This window comes from Haliotis rufescens, unplaced genomic scaffold (assembly GCF_023055435.1).
Source record: "Haliotis rufescens isolate VD_foot unplaced genomic scaffold, xgHalRufe1.0.p SCAF_4, whole genome shotgun sequence".
In the NCBI taxonomy this organism is placed as follows: domain Eukaryota; kingdom Metazoa; phylum Mollusca; class Gastropoda; order Lepetellida; family Haliotidae; genus Haliotis; species Haliotis rufescens.
This window is the reverse complement of record NW_025964112.1, coordinates 22,919,249-22,937,699: the sequence shown is the minus strand read 5'-3', so window position 1 is coordinate 22,937,699 and position 18,451 is coordinate 22,919,249. Positions and strand designations below refer to the sequence as shown.

General features: G+C 37.2%; 2 protein-coding genes across 7 annotated transcripts in view; one reads left to right on the top strand and one right to left on the bottom strand.

Annotated features, from left to right (window-relative positions):
• Window positions 1–18,451, bottom strand: part of LOC124132180 (mitogen-activated protein kinase kinase kinase 13-B-like) — an 85,271-nt gene that overhangs the window by 37,738 nt on the left and 29,082 nt on the right. For 5 of the 6 annotated variants that reach the window (XM_046495943.2, XM_046495945.2, XM_046495944.2 and 2 more), the window contains exon 2: window positions 16,588–16,704. The gene's annotated coding sequence lies outside the window, so the exon portion shown is untranslated. Of the gene's footprint in view, window positions 1–7,128; window positions 7,463–16,587; window positions 16,705–18,451 lie in introns of those variants that run through there. The other variant, XM_046495947.2, reaches the window with a different exon arrangement.
• Window positions 1–18,451, top strand: part of LOC125372248 — a 42,993-nt gene that overhangs the window by 17,527 nt on the left and 7,015 nt on the right. Inside the window, exon 2 of the mRNA XM_048381538.1 lies at window positions 2,974–3,155. Within this exon, the coding sequence (XP_048237495.1) occupies window positions 2,974–3,155 (182 nt within the window). The remainder of the gene's footprint in view (window positions 1–2,973; window positions 3,156–18,451) is intronic.

Here is an 18,451-nt window from a genome sequence, read left to right as displayed (position 1 = left end):
TGTTATACTGCTACAATCATCACCTACAGTGTTATTCCACTACACACATCACCTACAGTGTTATACCACTACACTCATCACTTACAGTGTTATACCACTACACTCATCACCTACAGTGTTATACCGCTGCACACATCAACAACAGTGTTATACCACCACACGTCACTTACAGTGTTATACCACTACACTCATCACCTACAGTGTTATACCACTACACCCATCACCTACAGTGTTATACCACTACACACATCACCTACAGTGTTATACCACTACACTCATCACCTACAGTGTTATACCACTACACATGTCACCTACAGTGTTATACCACTACACTCATCACCTACAGTGTTATATTACTACACTCATCACCTACAGTGTTATACCACTACACACATCACCTACAGTGTTATACCACTACACTCATCACCTACAGTGTTATACCACTACACATGTCACTTACAGTGTTATACCACTACACTCATCACCTACAGTGTTATACCACTACACTCATCACCTACAGTGTTATACCACTACACATGTCACCTACAGTGTGATACCACTACACACATCACCTACAGTGTTATACCACTACACTCATCACCTACAGTGTTATACCACTACACATGTCACCTACAGTGTTATACCACTACACTCATCACTTACAGTGTTATACCACTACACTCATCACCTAAAGTGTTATACCACTACACTCATCACCTACAGTGTTATACCACTACACTCATCACCTACAGTGTTATACCACTACACTCATCACCTACAGTGTTATACCACTACACTCATCACCTACAGTGTTATACCACTACACATGTCACCTACAGTGTTATACCACTACACTCATCACTTACAGTGTTATACCACTACACTCATCACCTACAGTGTTATACCACTACACTCATCACCTACAGTGTTATACCACTACACATGTCACCTACAGTGTTATACCACTACACTCATCACCTACAGTGTTATATTACTACACTCATCACCTACAGTGTTATACCACTACACACATCACCTACAGTGTTATACCACTACACTCATCACCTACAGTGTTATACCACTACACATGTCACTTACAGTGTTATACCACTACACTCATCACCTACAGTGTTATACCACTACACACATCACCTACAGTGTTATATCACTACACTCATCACTTACAGTGTTTCACCAATGTATACTTGATATCCCCTATCCCCTAATACCGGTCTGACCGATACTTAGATGTGGTTTCACAAATGTTTATCTTGATCCACCAATGATATGCATGATCATCATCAATCAATGATAAGCATGATCATCGTCAACTACTGATAAACATGATCCACTAATGACATACATAGCATCATTTATATAACTCTCATGTTTACCAACAATGTTGAGTCAGGTTTGTTCCAGTATTCATATTGATCAATCAGCAAGGTCAACATTAAGTCACTGGCTCCAGTAATGCGCACAGATGCCTCATCTGTAAAAGCCATGTTTCTCCTCTTGAGGATGATAATAATCTGATTATTGTGCCTATATTCTGCATTGGCCTACACCCAGCCAATATAACACCCTGAGAACAATGAGTGGGGAAAAAAACGCATGTTGATTCTGAAGTTAAATCAAATTCACTAAGGATAACGCCTAAAAACAAATTTCTATCTTTAATAAACGATCCAATGTTAATGAAAAAGTAAGCATAATAAGAATAGATTCTATTTTAAAAAATTCATGAATAGAATGTGTATTACAAAAACCTTTGATTATTTAACTCTAAAACCCTCTAGTCTTTGATTAAACAATAATCAAAATTATAACTACAACTAAAAACTGCTCACAAAATCTTGAAACACTCCAAACAATTTGGCATGCACGCAAGACTGGTGTTTAACATGAGAACAAAAATTGTGGTGCAGCACAAACAGAGTCCGTTGATATGAGAGCAAGTCTAAAAAACCAACCCACCTCGGGAAGTCACGAGGAGAAATTCCGTTCACATTCTTCTCCCAGTCCCCCCTCCACCTTGAGTCAATCAAATTACACCAGGATGTTAATGGGTGTGTAAAATCAATGGTAGCCAGTTACTCTCGCAATCAATGGAGGACGTGTCTCGGTGATTGTAGTGTGGCAAGGAGACTACTACTATCTCCCATGTTGAATGTGGGCAGAGTGGAGCGACTGCATCACACGTCACTATTTGGAAAGGCTGCTATATGAAGTAGGATGCAATCAATAAGTAGACCCTGTCTCAGAATTGCTTTGGAATAGCATTTTATATTTTTCATTCACAGTTTGTATCTGACTGCTAAAATTAGACTTGAATATTTCAGTTTCCTATCCTTATCCAATTTTATTTTTTATCAAAGTCAGTTTAATTATATATGTTTATGGCCACTTAACCTTCATGTTTTATAGTAAAGAGAAGGATATTGCTGGCATCGACTAAGACTTTAGGTCATATCGGATGTATAAAAATTCTTCTTTTCTAACCCTCTAACTCCCAATTTGGTAGCATTTTGGTTTGAACAAAATAACTGTGATATATTGACTTCTAAGGTAAAAGATATTAGTATCATATTATAGTGACAATCAATAACCGTAACTCCTAGTTTTGCCTTCCGCATCTTGGCACATTTTGTAAAGAATAACACAATTGTCTGGCATACTTCTTATTCTTGAGCTCCACCCAATTCTATCTACAAAGTCCCAACAGTGTTATTTCCTGCACTGAAGTCTGACTGAGGCTCTCTTGTTACCATCTCTGATCACCTGAACCTAAATAGTACCAACTACAAATATATCATGTTGCCAACTAGCAACCTGCTTCCCCTGCGTACAGCCTCCCATAACAAACATCAGCTGTGTCCTCTACACACATTGCTACCTTAATATTTCAACATCGTCAACCTCTGTAAGTAGGTGGAGATCCTACAAATGTTAATACATTACTATAAATGTCAGGAGAAAATACTGGTATTGTTTTATTCACATCCTCATCACCGTCATCACAGATTGTTTTGATCCATCCAAGACTGCCATCAGTGTATTGAAAATCAATCCTCCCAGCAACAGAGGTAAGCAGATGAAGAACGATGACGGGTACGCCTGCGTCACTGTCAAGCCTTGTACCTCCTACTCCTCAGGTACATCAACAACTGGTATCACTTCTGTAAATGTCAACCCTTGAATCTCAGAGACAGTCAAACTGAGCAAGGAATGGGGATGATCAACCGTTGTTCCCGGACACAGAACCATGTCTGGCTCCATTATAGAAGCCTCATATCAGGCCCGTGAACATAAAGTTGTTGGAAAATGTATCTAAGTTGTGGAATAATATGTGTCTACAAAGAAAAGTTGCGGTATGATATGTATCTAGTTAGTAAAGTCATGGTATGATATGTGTCTAATTAGTAAAGTCATGGTATGATATGTATCTAGATAGTAAAGTCATGGTATGATATGTATCTAGATAGTAAAGTCGTGGTATAATATGTATCTAGGTAGTAAAGTCGTGGTATAATATGTATCTAGGTAGTAAAGTCATGGTATGATATGTGTCTAATTAGTAAAGTTGCAGTTTGATATGTATCTAGATAGTAAAGTCATGGTATGATATGTATCTAGATAGTAAAGTCGTGGTATAATATGTATCTAGGTAGTAAAGTCGTGGTATAATATGTATCTAGGTAGTAAAGTCGTGGTATGATATGTATCTACAAAGAAAAGTCGAAGTTTGATATGTATCTAGATAGTAAAGTCGTGGAATAATGTGTCTAGATAATAAAGTCACGGTATAATATGTATCTAGATAGTAAAGTCATGGTATGATATGTATCTAGATAGTAAAGTCACGGTATAATATGTATCTAGATAGTAAAGTCGCGGTATGATATGTATCTTGATGGTAAAGTCATGGTATGATATGTATCTTGATAGTAAAGTGGTATGATATGTATCTAGTTAGTAAAGTCATGGTTTGATATGTGTCTAATTAGTAAAGTCGTGGTATGAAATGTATTTTGATGGTAAAGTCGTGGTATGATATGTATCTTGATAGTAAAGTCACGGTATAATATGTATCTACATAGTAAAGTTGTGGTATGATATGTATCTAGACAGTAAAGTCGTGTTATGATATGTATCTAGATAGTGTAGTCACGGTATAATATGTATCTAGATAGTAAAGTCGTGGTATGATATGTATCTAGATAGTAAAGTCGCGGTGAAGATATGTTTCAAGACATTAAGGTCATGATATGATACATGTCTAGATAGTAAGGTCATGATATGATATTTATCTAGATAGTAAGATCATGATATGATATGTATCAAGATAGTAAGGTCATGATATGATATGTATCTAGATAGTAAGATCATGATATGATATGTATCTAGATAGTAAGGTCATGATATGATATGTATCTAGATAGTAAGGTTATAATATGTATCTAGATAGTAAGGTCATGATATGATATGTATCTAGATAGTAAAGTCATGATATGATATGTATGTAGATAGTAAGGTCATGATATGATATGTATCTAGATAGCAAGGTCATGATATGATATGTATCTAGATAGCAAGGTCATGATATGATATGTATCTAGATAGCAAGGTCATGATATGATATGTATCTAGATAGCAAGGTCATGATATGATATGTATCTAGATAGCAAGGTCATGATATGATATGTATCTAGATAGCAAGGTCATGATATGATATGTATCTAGATAGTAAGATCATGATATGATATGTATCTAGATAGCAAGGTCATGATATGATATGTATCTAGATAGTAAGATCATGATATGATATGTATCTAGATAGCAAGGTCATGATATGATATGTATCTAGATAGCAAGGTCATGATATGATATGTATCTAGATAGCAAGGTCATGATATGATATGTATCTAGATAGTAAGATCATGATATGATATGCACATAGTAAGAGTGCAATATGATATGCAGACAGTAAGGTTGTGATATGATATGTGTCAAGAGACTAAGGTCACGATATATGTGTCTAGATAGTAAGGGTGTGATATGATACATGAAACATATACTTGACACTTGTCATTTATATTCCTTGGTTATTAGATCTTTGTTTGTGGGTACAAACAAACAAAAATAATAATAATATGTTGCCATGTTTTCCAGTGTTAAGTAAGGTCCTTTTTGTGGGTGTTAAAAATTATGTGTGTTTTATTTGGAAGAATAAAGAATAATCTTTCTGTTAATTTCTTTTTCAATTCTTCATTATTCTTATGGGTTGGGTTCTGGGGAATCCATAAACCAATAAAAAGACAGAGAACCGTATTTAATCATCAAAATGAATTGCCAGTGACATAAAATTGTAATTAATTAAATACTTTAACAATCCCATACTCATATTCCACATGTAATAATGGCCAACCCGGACTGTTGAAGTGTAGAAAAAAGTGGTCTTCTGAACAGTTCTTTCCTGAAGTTACACTCTTTGTCCAGCCTTTCACTAATACTGCCTATACTGATGAAGATTTGAGGACAAATGCCATGTACCGTATTCTGTGAGAACACAGTTCTGAACATCAAGCTTCTGGGTGAATCTTGGAATGAGCACCAACTGATACACACGTCCAACTGACCAGGAGTTCTGAGTACAACACAACAATAGCCCATTTGTCATGCAGCATTGTGTTAATACAGTTTTAAAGGTCCTACTGAAGTCAACATTTATCAGTTGGGCATGAGTGTTTTCTCCCCTTTACACAAATTTCAATTTGATGTCTACAAGTAGCATAATAATAAATCATTTGAAAACTGACAATATTATATCATCGTTTGTGTTTATTCTCATAGGGGAATTCAAATAAATACAAATTTATATACACAGTCAAGGTTTCGGCCACCTGGCCTTCCTGAGGAAAGCCAGAAGGCCTGAAAGCTTGACTGTGTATATTATGACAATATTATAGTCAAAAGTATTTGACAGTATTCAGCTAGTTTGTAAATACATTGCACAGTTTGGTTGAAAAATGTAATTGGTGCAAGCAACATCATATCAGACTGAAAGAGTTCTAGCAGAGACAACAGTTCATGCATTCATTCTGGGGCCAAGAACAAGACAACATGAAACATCTTCATAGTCTGTTGGCAGAAACATAGCATAGTTTCTAAACACAACAGCACACTAAAGGGTTGTGTCAGCTATTCAAAACGTATCATGTTCAGCTTTTTGATGAACAACTGACCATTAGAAAATGACTCTCCAACCATGTTGAAAATGGAGAACCCATCCTGGGCACCGGCCAGTGCGTGGATGATAGTCAGGAAAGCCAATGGTGTATTTCATTGTCCAACTATCTATCATTTGTCTAGAACACCATGTGAATGTCCGGGATACAGGTGGTCCTTGACCTGAACCTGTCATGACAGACCACTAGGACAAACAGAGATGTACAAAAGGTGATGGCTGCTTTTGTCTTTGCACCTTGAGGATGTAAATATAAAAGTTCATGCTATTGATCCTTGGTTTGCCTCCTGGATCAATCACAGAATGGTGACCATCATAACATGGCTGCATAACGCCTCACTCACTCACTCACTCACTTACCCACTCTCTCACTGTCCCACCCACAGATAGTGGTGCATCAGATGACACAGGACTAAACACACTACACCCAGTCACTGTCTCTGCACCTAATGACATTCACAGTAATACAGCCCATATGCTGCAATTGTGTTTTAAAATATTCAACAATTATTACCAACAACCAGGAAAGTAACTCAAACAAGCTTATTAATCTGTTGATAACCAACATGTTGCAAGAATTGTAAACACATTTCCTAAATTCACCACTTCACATCACATATTCATGACATAAAAGTATGCATTACATATAGCCACTGACCTATATCTATATATCACAAACCAGGACTTTGTGTGAGTTATTTCATCAATCAATAAACAATCGCCAAAGCTGTCAAAATCTTAAAGAATGGTTACATCTTGTTGACATTTAAAATCTGCTGAATAGCCAAAACTCCTTGTTGGCAGAGACCTGTTTCAGAAAGAACTCCTGCTGTACACAATGTGGAACTGTCAATATGTGGAGTACAGTCTTGAACACTTACCAATACAATCAGCTAAACAGAGATATTCATAGTAGAGCAGCTCCATGCTGAAACTTATCAACTCCAATCAATGGTGGATGTCAGGACTATATTCTAAAATCGGCACCACAATCCAGATCGTAAGAAACAGCACTGTGGATATTCAGCAATTGTAGAATCCAAAAATTCAGAAAATTTCAAGGCTACATAGAATCAGTGTCCGTAGGTCCTAAATTGTACAGCTGAGTCGGCGTTTGTATCAGTAGAGGAATTCTGCACCAAACACGATGGCCGACAGCACCATGCAATCTTCATCTATTTGCATGCCATCCACGCTAAGCCATCAATGAAGAACTACAGGATGCTTTACGTCTATATAAGGCAAAACTGCGCAGACTTCACCATGGTAGCAAGATAGAAAATCAATACAGTTACTTTCCCTCAGAGTTCAGCCAATCCACATTGTTGGTGGCCATCTTGGATTATTGATTTTGGCCACATTGGAACACTGGATGCAAACGAGTGGGACTCTACTAGGGCATACAGGAATAGTAGGCTCGTTACACTGGCAGGCTGGGAAGAAAGGCCATTCACTACCTGCCATGACCCCTTCAAAGGAGCATATCATGCACTGTGTCTATGCAGGGAGATGGCGCCCCCTCAATGCAAATCTACTATACCCCAAGTTGCCTCTATCTATTCACCACACTTTCGTTGAATATAATTAGGATAAGAATAATAATTCTTTTGTTCCACCTGACAATTTAAACTGATGAATATGAAGTATTAAGAGTCTCAGCAATCACCAAAAATAAAAGGATATTGTATACAGTTTTATTTTATATCATGAGTTAATGATCAAATTAGACATGTTTATTAAATCATTTCATTTAAACTTTCATATGACCTGTCATTGTGGACACAAAGGGGGGAATTTGTTTCAACATCGAATCACTTCATACATTGAATTCATTATAGTACAGTACTGTTAACTTTAATTTTTTTATATGCACATTTTATACATGACAGTATGCCAACCATCTTAAATATAGCATGGCCGTTCGGAGAACAGCCAACAAGGCCACCAACAGTTACAGAATGGACATATGTTGCTATATACTGATGCTACATTGGATAAATATAAAGGACACAATGTGTATCAAGATTACCCTGTTTGAATTCAGGTCAGCATATTCACATTATGAATATTAATCTTCTAAGACTATCAAGTAAACTTCAAGTCTGAGGTCGCCAAAATTAAATAGATTTTCCGTAATTGTGAGTCTGAAGGAGTCTTATGGTCCAAGTTTCCATGGACGTCCTAACTGCTGACAGATGTGATTCAAAAAGTACTTGATGACAAAATTGACATTATTATCTAAAAATTCATTCATTAAGTCGTAAAGAATGTAGGTTTCAGTGACACTATTGCTTTCATTCACAGAATGTGCATCACACGCTCATTCAGCAATGTTTTGACAGGACCAGTACAATCAGAAAACTATCACATATATATTGTCCGTCTGTCCGTCCAACCATCCAAACCCCCTTACACATAGACACTTATGTCATGTGATATTTATGATTCCACAAATGTATGTGGAGCAAACATATACATATGTTTACACCACTTGCAACATGTTGGCAGCTGTGGATTATGAAACTTGCTTACATTAACTTCCTTGTAGTTAACTGTATTGACTGCCTGTTAAAAACAGCACTGTGACATAGGGCATCACATGACAGACAGTTGGACTGGAGTATAGGGTGTTCAGTCTGGTGTCACACCACTCTATCTGGGTGTTCAGACCTGTGTCATATCATTGTATCTGGGTGTTCAGTCCTGTGTCACATCATTGTATCTGGGTGTTCAGACCTGTGTCACACCATTGTATCTGGGTGTTCAGTCCTGTGGCACATCATTGTATCTGGGTGTTCAGACCTGTGTCACACCATTGTATCTGGGTGTTCAGTCCTGTGGCACATCATTGTATCTGGGTGTTCAGACCTGTGTCACATCATTGTATCTGGGTGTTCAGTCCTGTGTCACACCACTCTATCTGGGTGTTCAGACCTGTGTCACACCATTGTATCTGGGTGTTCAGTCTTGTGTCACACCATTGTATCTGGGTGTTCAGTCCTGTGTCACACCATTGCATTTGGGTGTTCAGTCCTGTGTCACACCATTGTATCTGGGTGTTCAGTCCTGTGTCACACCACTCTATTTGAGTTTTCAGTCCTGTGTCACACCGCTCTATTTGGGTGTTCAGTCCTGTGTCACACCACTCTATTTGGGTTTTCAGTCCTGTGTCACACCACTCTATTTGGGTGTTCAGACCTGTGTCACACCATTGTATCTGGGTGTTCAGTCCTGTGTCACACCACTCTATTTGGGTGTTCAGACCTGTGTCACACCATTGTATCTGGGTGTTCAGTCCTGTGTCACACCACTCTATTTGGGTGTTCAGACCTGTGTCACACCGCTTTATTCGGGTGTTTAGTCCTGTGTCACACCATTGTATCTTGGTGTTCAGTCCTGTGTCCCACCATTGTATTTGGGTGTTCAGACCTGTGTCATAACACTCTATTTGGGTGTTCAGACCTGTGTCACACCACTCTATTTGGGTGTTCAGTCCTGTGTCACACCACTCTATTTGGGTGTTCAGTCCTGTGTCACACCGCTTTATTCGGGTGTTTAGTCCTGTGTCACACCACTCTTTTTGGATGTTCAGTCCTGTGTCACACCATTGTATCTGGGTGTTCAGTCCTGTGTCATAACACTATTTCGGTGTTCAGTCCTGCGTCACACCATTGTATCTGGGTGTTCAGTCCTGTGGCACACCACTCTATTCGGGTGTTTAGTCCTGTGTAACACCACTCTATTTGGGTGTTCAGTCCTGTGTCACACCACTCTATTTGGGTGTTCAGTCCTGTGTCACACCACTCTATTTGGGTGTTCAGTCCTGTGGCACATCATTGTATCTGGGTGTTCAGTCCTGCGTCACACCATTGTATCTGGGTGTTCAGTCCTGTGTCACACCATTGTATCTGGGTGTTCAGTCATGTGGCACATCATTGTATCTGGGTGTTCAGTCCTGCGTCACACCATTGTATCTGGGTGTTCAGTCCTGTGTCACACCACTTTATCTGGGTGTTCAGTCCTGTGTCACACCATTCTATTTGGGTGTTCAGTCCTGTGTCACACTATTGTATCTGGGTGTTCAGTCCTGTGTCACACTATTGTATCTGGGTGTTTCAAAAATCCCAAACTATCAAAAGGCACCAGTTTACCACAAGACCTATCTATGTGGCAAGCTTGGTAAAGAAATACTGTACAGTTTCAAGATCTGTTCCAGAAAGGAGCACTACCACCATTTTCAGTCTAAGTAAAAGAAAAATGCTGTTTTTTTAAATCCCAAACTATCAAAAGGCACCAGTTCACCACTAGACCCATTTATGTGCCATGTTTGGTTAAGATTTCTCTCATGGTTTTTTAGTTTTGCTCCAGGAACGAAACCTGACAGCACCCATTGTTATATCCCCCCCTTCCACTTCATGGCGGGGTATAATAAATTAAAATGTCAACAGAGCTACATATTAGCTGCATATTTGCGTAAAATACCCCAAAAAATATTCAAAACCCGATTCCTTTCAATTAACTTGCGTACAGAAACGCAGGTATTAAATGAAAAACTCAAATGTATAAAAACAGCATGCGCAAATACCCAATGAAGCTTTTTCATCATGCGTACAATAGAGCTAATTTCTGAAACACAATTACAAGCTAATTTACTTTCCGAGTCAAGCCTATTTTGAGAACTGTTACCTATATACATCTGTAACATTATTTCGTTTTTGTTAAATCTCAAAATGTTTCCTCATTTTGGGAAAAACACAGAAGAGTGATGAATAGATGAGTGAAAAAATATTGATTACCCAATGAAAAATGTAATAAACCAATTAAAATAGAAACCATCAAGTAAAAACTAAATTGCTCAAAAAGTTATCCGGAGCTCTGTGTCAATAACCACTCTGCAGGAGACATCACTGGTACCAGTTGTCCAACTCAAAGCAGTCCTGTGTCATGGTGCTTCTAATTAGAAGGGTTGCAACAGTCAATCAACTGCTCAAAAATATATCAATGCACAATAACATGCAAAACTACAAATCTGGTACATATGAAATTCTTCGATCATCATGCAACAACAGAGGTAATGCTGTAATGGTTGACATACAGTCCTTCAAATCAGAACTTATACATCTGTAAACCTAGACAAAAATACAATCATATGGCCATTTCTCTGATGAATGTAAGGTGCACCACACTCTGTGACAATCAGACTGTGCGGTGGTCGCTAGGGGACATCGCTGGCGGTTTCAGAACATTCATCTGAAGCACTGCAAACTCCTTCTGGGACAATACAACTCGGAATGACATTGATACACCATCTACAGAATTTTCAGCTCTAAATGGACTAGATCAAAAGACTACTGAAAAATGTACACCTCTGAACCTTCAAAAGTTCAAAAACAAAAGCTTTCTAATGTAAATGGGAACTTTCAAATAAACCAATTTCATCCTGATGTCACATCAGCAGAATTTGACCTTGTCACATGACAAAGGTAGAAGAAGAGTCGGCTTCTTGAAAATCACAGTCCAATATCTGTCTCTATGGGTCAGGTTGAATTTAGTCGTCCTCTCCAGCAGTGACGGTGATCCAGTAATATGTGACCATGTACCAGCCGTGGGAGGCAGGCTTTGGGCTACCACATCCACACAGATACAACCCACAAGCTCCCCAACTGGAACTATGGCAAACATATACAGAGCTTGCACCTGGAGCAGGCTTGAAATACCATTCCAGTCTGTAGTTCCGTTGGCAATCCTAATCTGTGCCTTGTGGAAGCAGACCAACACGATGATCTGTTATATCAGACATCAATTACACAAACTTGTTTCAGGAGCTAGATATACATGTGACCCTTCCCTGCAGCCGGTCAGCAAGATATGAGTTGTTACAAGGAAAGAGGTGAGGACTACACAAATATAGATGGCCTTGCCAAGGGAAGACAAAGGCACCACTGTAAAACCATTCCTTGTTATCAGGCTATCATCAGTATAAAGTCACAATAGCTCCATCACATATACGTGTGACTGAGTTGAGCCTATAGTTAGACAACTATAGTTAGGCAAAACATTTTTCAGTTTACGGATTTGACCGATTAGAAAAGGCACCTTCAGAAATTTTATTGGCCTGACCTCTCCATTTCATGAGATTAACAAACAAACAAAAAGATTTAACTACAAAAATCATGCAAAATTTAAGGAATTATTATCTTTTTGAGTTATCACATGCAATGTAGATCTATGTACTGTATTTTCCTGAGTATATAGTGTGCACCAAGGTATAATGCGCACCCCCTCTAGCGGATTCAGTATTTTAGAAAATTATTGAATATTATGCGCAGAAAAAAAATTACACCCATACCCCTTCAGCGAATTCCGGTAAACGAACAGGTGATAAGAAACTTGGTCAGTACAAATTTGAAATGTGAAATAAAAAGTCACCAGACATGTTGATTTACCATCTAAATTGTATTTTTTGTTCTACTAGGCATTGTTTTACATGTAGGAATTAAGATTACCATGTGTATTTTCTTGTGAACTAAGCCGGAAACTTACCCAATGATACAGCTTTGAAGGATTTTCATGCAAGGATCGGGAAAAATGTATCTGAAACTATATTTTTATCAGAGAATAATATATTCCAATATCATGTTATTTTGGTTGCAGCTTTTACTAAATATATATAAAATAATAATAACCCTAAACGTAGCACTTCGGAGCAGCTAATCGCTAGTTTTGGTTACTTTCTTCCACATGGAACAATTTAAGCAGTCAGTGTGGAGGCTCCCACACACGTGATCGCAAGAACTACATGTTGACATAGAATCGTATGACTTTTAACGAGTCAAAGTATGACATTTATGATGTATCCATCATATCCAATCTCAGTCCATTCTCTGTATCCATTCTCTGTCAACTGAAGTTGGTTTCAATGTGCCAATAGCTGTAATCTGACCTTGGTTGCCGTTAATAACAGTGAGTTGTGCGAACGTCCCTTCACTTCACACATGATTTCGCCCAAATTCATTAAAACAATATTAAAAGGAATTTAGAATAAAACTAATGAAATAAGTTACAAACATAAGTCCTGATATACAATTAACACTTTTTTATAACCAGAGAGTCTATTAACAAGTCTGTGGCCATTGGAAACATTTTTTCAGAAAAAAAATCTTCTCAGAAGTAAAATTTGACATGATGTGCATGTGACTGAAAGCTAAAAACATCAGCAGTGGCTGCCTTCATGACCATCATGTTTCAAGGTATCAATAGAATTTGTTTGGTTGCTAGAACTCAACATTGGTTAATAGTTCATCATTCCACAAGATCAACCCTAAATTCTTTAGCTTCTGAAGGCTGAAAACATGATTGTTTCATTTATTGTTTGTCACAACAGTTTTTATCAGTTTAAGTGTCAAATTAGAAGAACTGATACAACTCAGTTGGAGGTGCAAAGGAAAAGCAGTGATGACATGACTGAATGGTTTCCCTGTGACTTTCCTGTGCTTTTATCCACTGCTTGAATCAGTTGGATTATGATGTACTTAAGGAAGACTGTGAGTGTGCAGATTTCCAAGTATATTTTGAAATAGCACTTACACATGGAAGCCTTTTAGGAACATTTGTCTTTTCAATGAATTTTCGATATACTAAGTTCAAACATCCAGATACCATGTTGAAATGTCGAGAAACGTATTTGAAATTTGTTGAAAAAAGTTGACTTTCAAGATAATGATCATGAAATTCCAAGATAATAAGCTGAAATTTACTCTTAGTTGAAATATTAAGATGCTATGTTGAAATTTCAAGATACTTTGTTGAAATTTCAAGATGATAAGTAAAAGTTTTAAGATTTTAAGTTGAAATATCAAAGTATGTATCTTGAAATGCCAACTTGTATCTTGAAATTGCAAGAACAACTCTAGTGACCCTACAAGATTTGTGTACATATGGGACCGATGAGCTGACTGATATATTGTGTCCATGGAGAAGGTGACAAAATACTGAAAGGTTGTGTGAAATATAAGTACATATGTGTAGTAAGGTACATTCAAGCAAGAAACCGACTGAACTAGGATCTGTGGTTCATCCATTATCTTCGTCTATTCTCTATGATAAATGTCCTGCATTCATTTTCAGACATTGAGACAGCTGCCCATGACTTCAACTTTATTGGTAGGATGGATCAGCTTGCTAGGCGAAGAAGTTTCAGAGAAGGAATTTCGTCTTCAAATTCAATCATTTTAAATATTAAAATAAAAAAAAATAAATGGATTATAATTACTTCAACAAATGGTGATGTTATTACTGGTAAGACTATGCATGCCAAGTGTCAACAGTCCATCTGTGCAAGAGGAGATGTCACTTATACATGTTATAGATGATACTCACACAATGACATAAACTCACAACAGAACCTTCCGTCGCCATATTTAAAAACAGCTTTGTAGTTTATATTTCAAAACATGCCATTTCAAAAGTAAATAACCAGTAGTAGTTTCACACATCTGGACCAAGCCTGGAGGAAGTGGCAGCAGATTATGTAGCCCTCCTATAAGTACAACCGTCTTCGCCATATTAAGTGCCCTGCTTCAATAATCTGACCAACTTCTAGAATAATCTGTGAGTAATCTTTATGAGCACCACCTACTAACACTGAAACTGTACATCACAATCCGTATTTTCATGTGTGTATTAGAGACTTTTTACAGAAAGTAAATATTTTCTGTATACATATGATAAAAAATTCATTTGGCATCACAATATTCAACAGAGAACTGTTCTCCGGAGGCAAATCACAAAATGGCCTATAAGCCTTTGTCGCAATTCCATCCGAAAGAGAGATTTTCTGAGTCTGGCTTCACTAAGGCAATTGTAATGTCACTGCCATCCCTCCCAAATACACGCTGATTATTGTAAGCTTCAACCAATAAGTTCCAAGATTCCCTAATGAAGAAGCCAAAATAGGGTAGACCTACGAACATTTCCCTGCGACAACAAATAGTATTATTAGATTATCTTGTTGGAATGGATCACAAAATCCCAACAATAGCAGCCAGCGATATTCCAAATGTTATTGACCAAGGATAAGTCAATGCCATAGCGTGATGTGATCATGGTAGTGAGAGGCAGTGTAGGATGTCAGTTTCAGACATGTTATAGTGCATCTTCAAAGATTCTACTTAGAGGCAAGACAGTACTAACAATGATCAGTGGGATAGGTCCACTATTTTGGTCACCGAGTTCATTCAACAAGCCCTGATAATCAACTTCAGCACCATGGTAACAAGTGATGAATACTTGTTTTGTCATGTAATATATGCACATATTTAATAAAACATTTTGTCATTAATACCAAACCTTTTTATTGGCAACTTGAGTGTTATCTTTTACTTGATTAAGATTTGAAATGTTTAAACTTTTAACAGTGTTAGAAAACGTCATAGGATGGCATTTATTAATAGAGGAATATAATGTAAAGACAATTTTAATTTCACAATGAAAATCATAATTACTTTTAATACTTTTCAATCATTATTAAGAATTCACATTTATACACTTAATCCACAATGAAATGTCTAGATTAAAAAACAAAATAAATATTATTTTTTTTGGACAACACAAGTATGATCTTGCTATTTCATTTATTCAGGAACAAAAAACAAATGCACTGTAGCAGATCATCCACAGTTTCCACACCCCAATCTAACCATCATTACAAGTTGCAGGGACATCCCTTAAACCCATATACCATATTTGCCATAATAAGCACCTTAAAATACAAGGATTCCGTTTTTTCAGAGATCGAACAGTGGTTAATAAATTGTTCAAACATCGATGAACCTAAAAACATTTTCCATTATATTTACTTGGCAATTATGCCCTCCTATGCAGCTGCTTTATGTCAAAAATATACATATGAAAAAAGAAATTGTGATGTAAAGTTTCAGTGTTAGCAGAGGGTGCTCATAAAGATTACTCACAGATTTGTCTAGAGATTCATCAGATTACTAAAGCAGGGCACTTAATATGGCAAAGACGGTTATAGGAGGGCTACATAGTCTGCTGCCACTTCCTCCAGGCTTGGTCCAGAAGTGTGAAACTAGGACAATGTCCATGTGTGATCAGGGAAATCATTAACTGAGAGACTGGTCTATATCATCAAATATTTGTAGGCAGACTTACAAAGTAGAGTTATTAATTTAACTAGCATTGGATGCCCATTTGTCCAGGCCAGTCCCACTTTAGGTCAGCAGGCCACGAAGTCAGTGTAGTCTTGGTTGTACAACAAACAGGTACTGACAGTCCATATGGCCTTCAGACAAGTGTGTGGGAGGCGGCTTATAACCTACCTGTAATACTTTCACTAGACAGATGATCTCTGTTCGGAGATATTGTGCAAGTTGATATTTCTCCAATCAGCCAGACTTTTAAGCATGTTTCCATTCCATTCCAACTCCATAGGATTCCTATTACACAAACACAAAAATAATTTACACAGCAAGAAACATTTATCTTTTCTATGCTGAAACAGAAATTTTTATCCACAAAACAAAATACTTGAACACAAAAAACCTTGTATCGAGTAAGATTTCATTTAAAATTGGCAAATATTCTTTGCACAGTTGTAAGGCTGAAACGTTGAAACAATTTTCATAAAAAACAAAAGCATTAGGATGGAGCTGTGCTCAACTGACACTGCATGAAAGAAGCAATGAATATATCTATGAGATCATACAACTTGATGGTCCAGACAGAATCTAACTGGCGAATTGGTCTGACATATACATGCTGCTTGTCTCAAACAACTGGATCTATATTCAGAGGTATGCAGGACAAAAACGTTAATGCTGAATGGCACTGAGTCAAAATTCATAATCCAACATAGAGTACGTAGTATAAAATTTGTATGTACTTTCAAAATGACAAGCAATAATGTTTCAAAAATGTCAATCCCAACCAGATCCATTTTTGCTGAGAGAATCCATAAAACATGAATCTACTATGACTCTGTCATGCTATACACAAGGCTGATCAATTTGGATGAAATGTGTCTTAAGTTATGAATTTGATTTCATTGGAATAAAATCAGTCATGGTAGAATGTAGATAAACTTCCTGTTTATGAAAATTAGAAGAATACCAAACTGATAGCATCTTAATTTCATTTGAAACCAACAAATGAAAAATGAGGGTAAGATTTCGGTATAACATTCATCATCCACGAACAGTAGGTTTACCTCCTAAATAAAAGTATGTCACCCCTAAGAATTTGGAAATTGCAAACTGAAATCCCTTGATAGTTGATAAGCAGTTGTTAGTGTTATTCCATGGCCCTTTCCCGAAGGTGTTTAGCTGCATCCACCTGGTCTTATGGCCTTCTTTACGTCAACAAATATCATTATTCAATATCAAATCATTAAGTACCATTAGCTTTACCCTTGTAAAGGCAACCATAATATGGCCAAGTTCAACAAAAGGTTGAATATGAGAAGTAGACAGCATTGTTTTCGGAGTAAATTAAACATCATTAAATTATTCACTCTGAAATCAATCGTAACAGTCGTCCTGAGTAATTCCACTATTTCTTGATCAATATGATCTTTGAAAGCTTAATGAAAGAACCTTTGCAGATATAAGGCCAACAAGAGTTTTTTATGTCATGTCATAAAAGTTTTTTTCAGCCATTTTAGGTATCATAGTAGATTACAAGTACACTAAAATTGATTTGTGATATGAGCTTTCAGCAAAAAGGCCCCAAATTTAGCCCTGTGTATAATTAAATAGCAGATTGTAGCACTAAAACATGTAACAAAGGGATGTTTGCTGGTGTGCTTCTGTAACCATTGTGCAACTCACACTGATCTGAAAATCAAAATGATATGAAGCATCATGGACAGTAAACTACCATTATACGGAACTCAAGGGACCACTCATTTTAGTTTGTCATAACCGAGTTCCTTATAAGCATATATACAACTTATATACACATATGGCAGGGACCAAAAACTAAGTTCGTTATATCCGTCAGTCGTATAAGCATGTTCATTATAACCAAGTTTACTGTACTTGTTTGTTTGTTTGTTTGTTTGTTCATTCATACATTGTTTAATGCTGCACTCAGTAATATACGCATTTCGGGTACTATGACATAGGGCTGGGACAGGTAACTCGGGTACTCAGGTCGGGTGGGTACTGAGTAAGACTTGGGTACCCA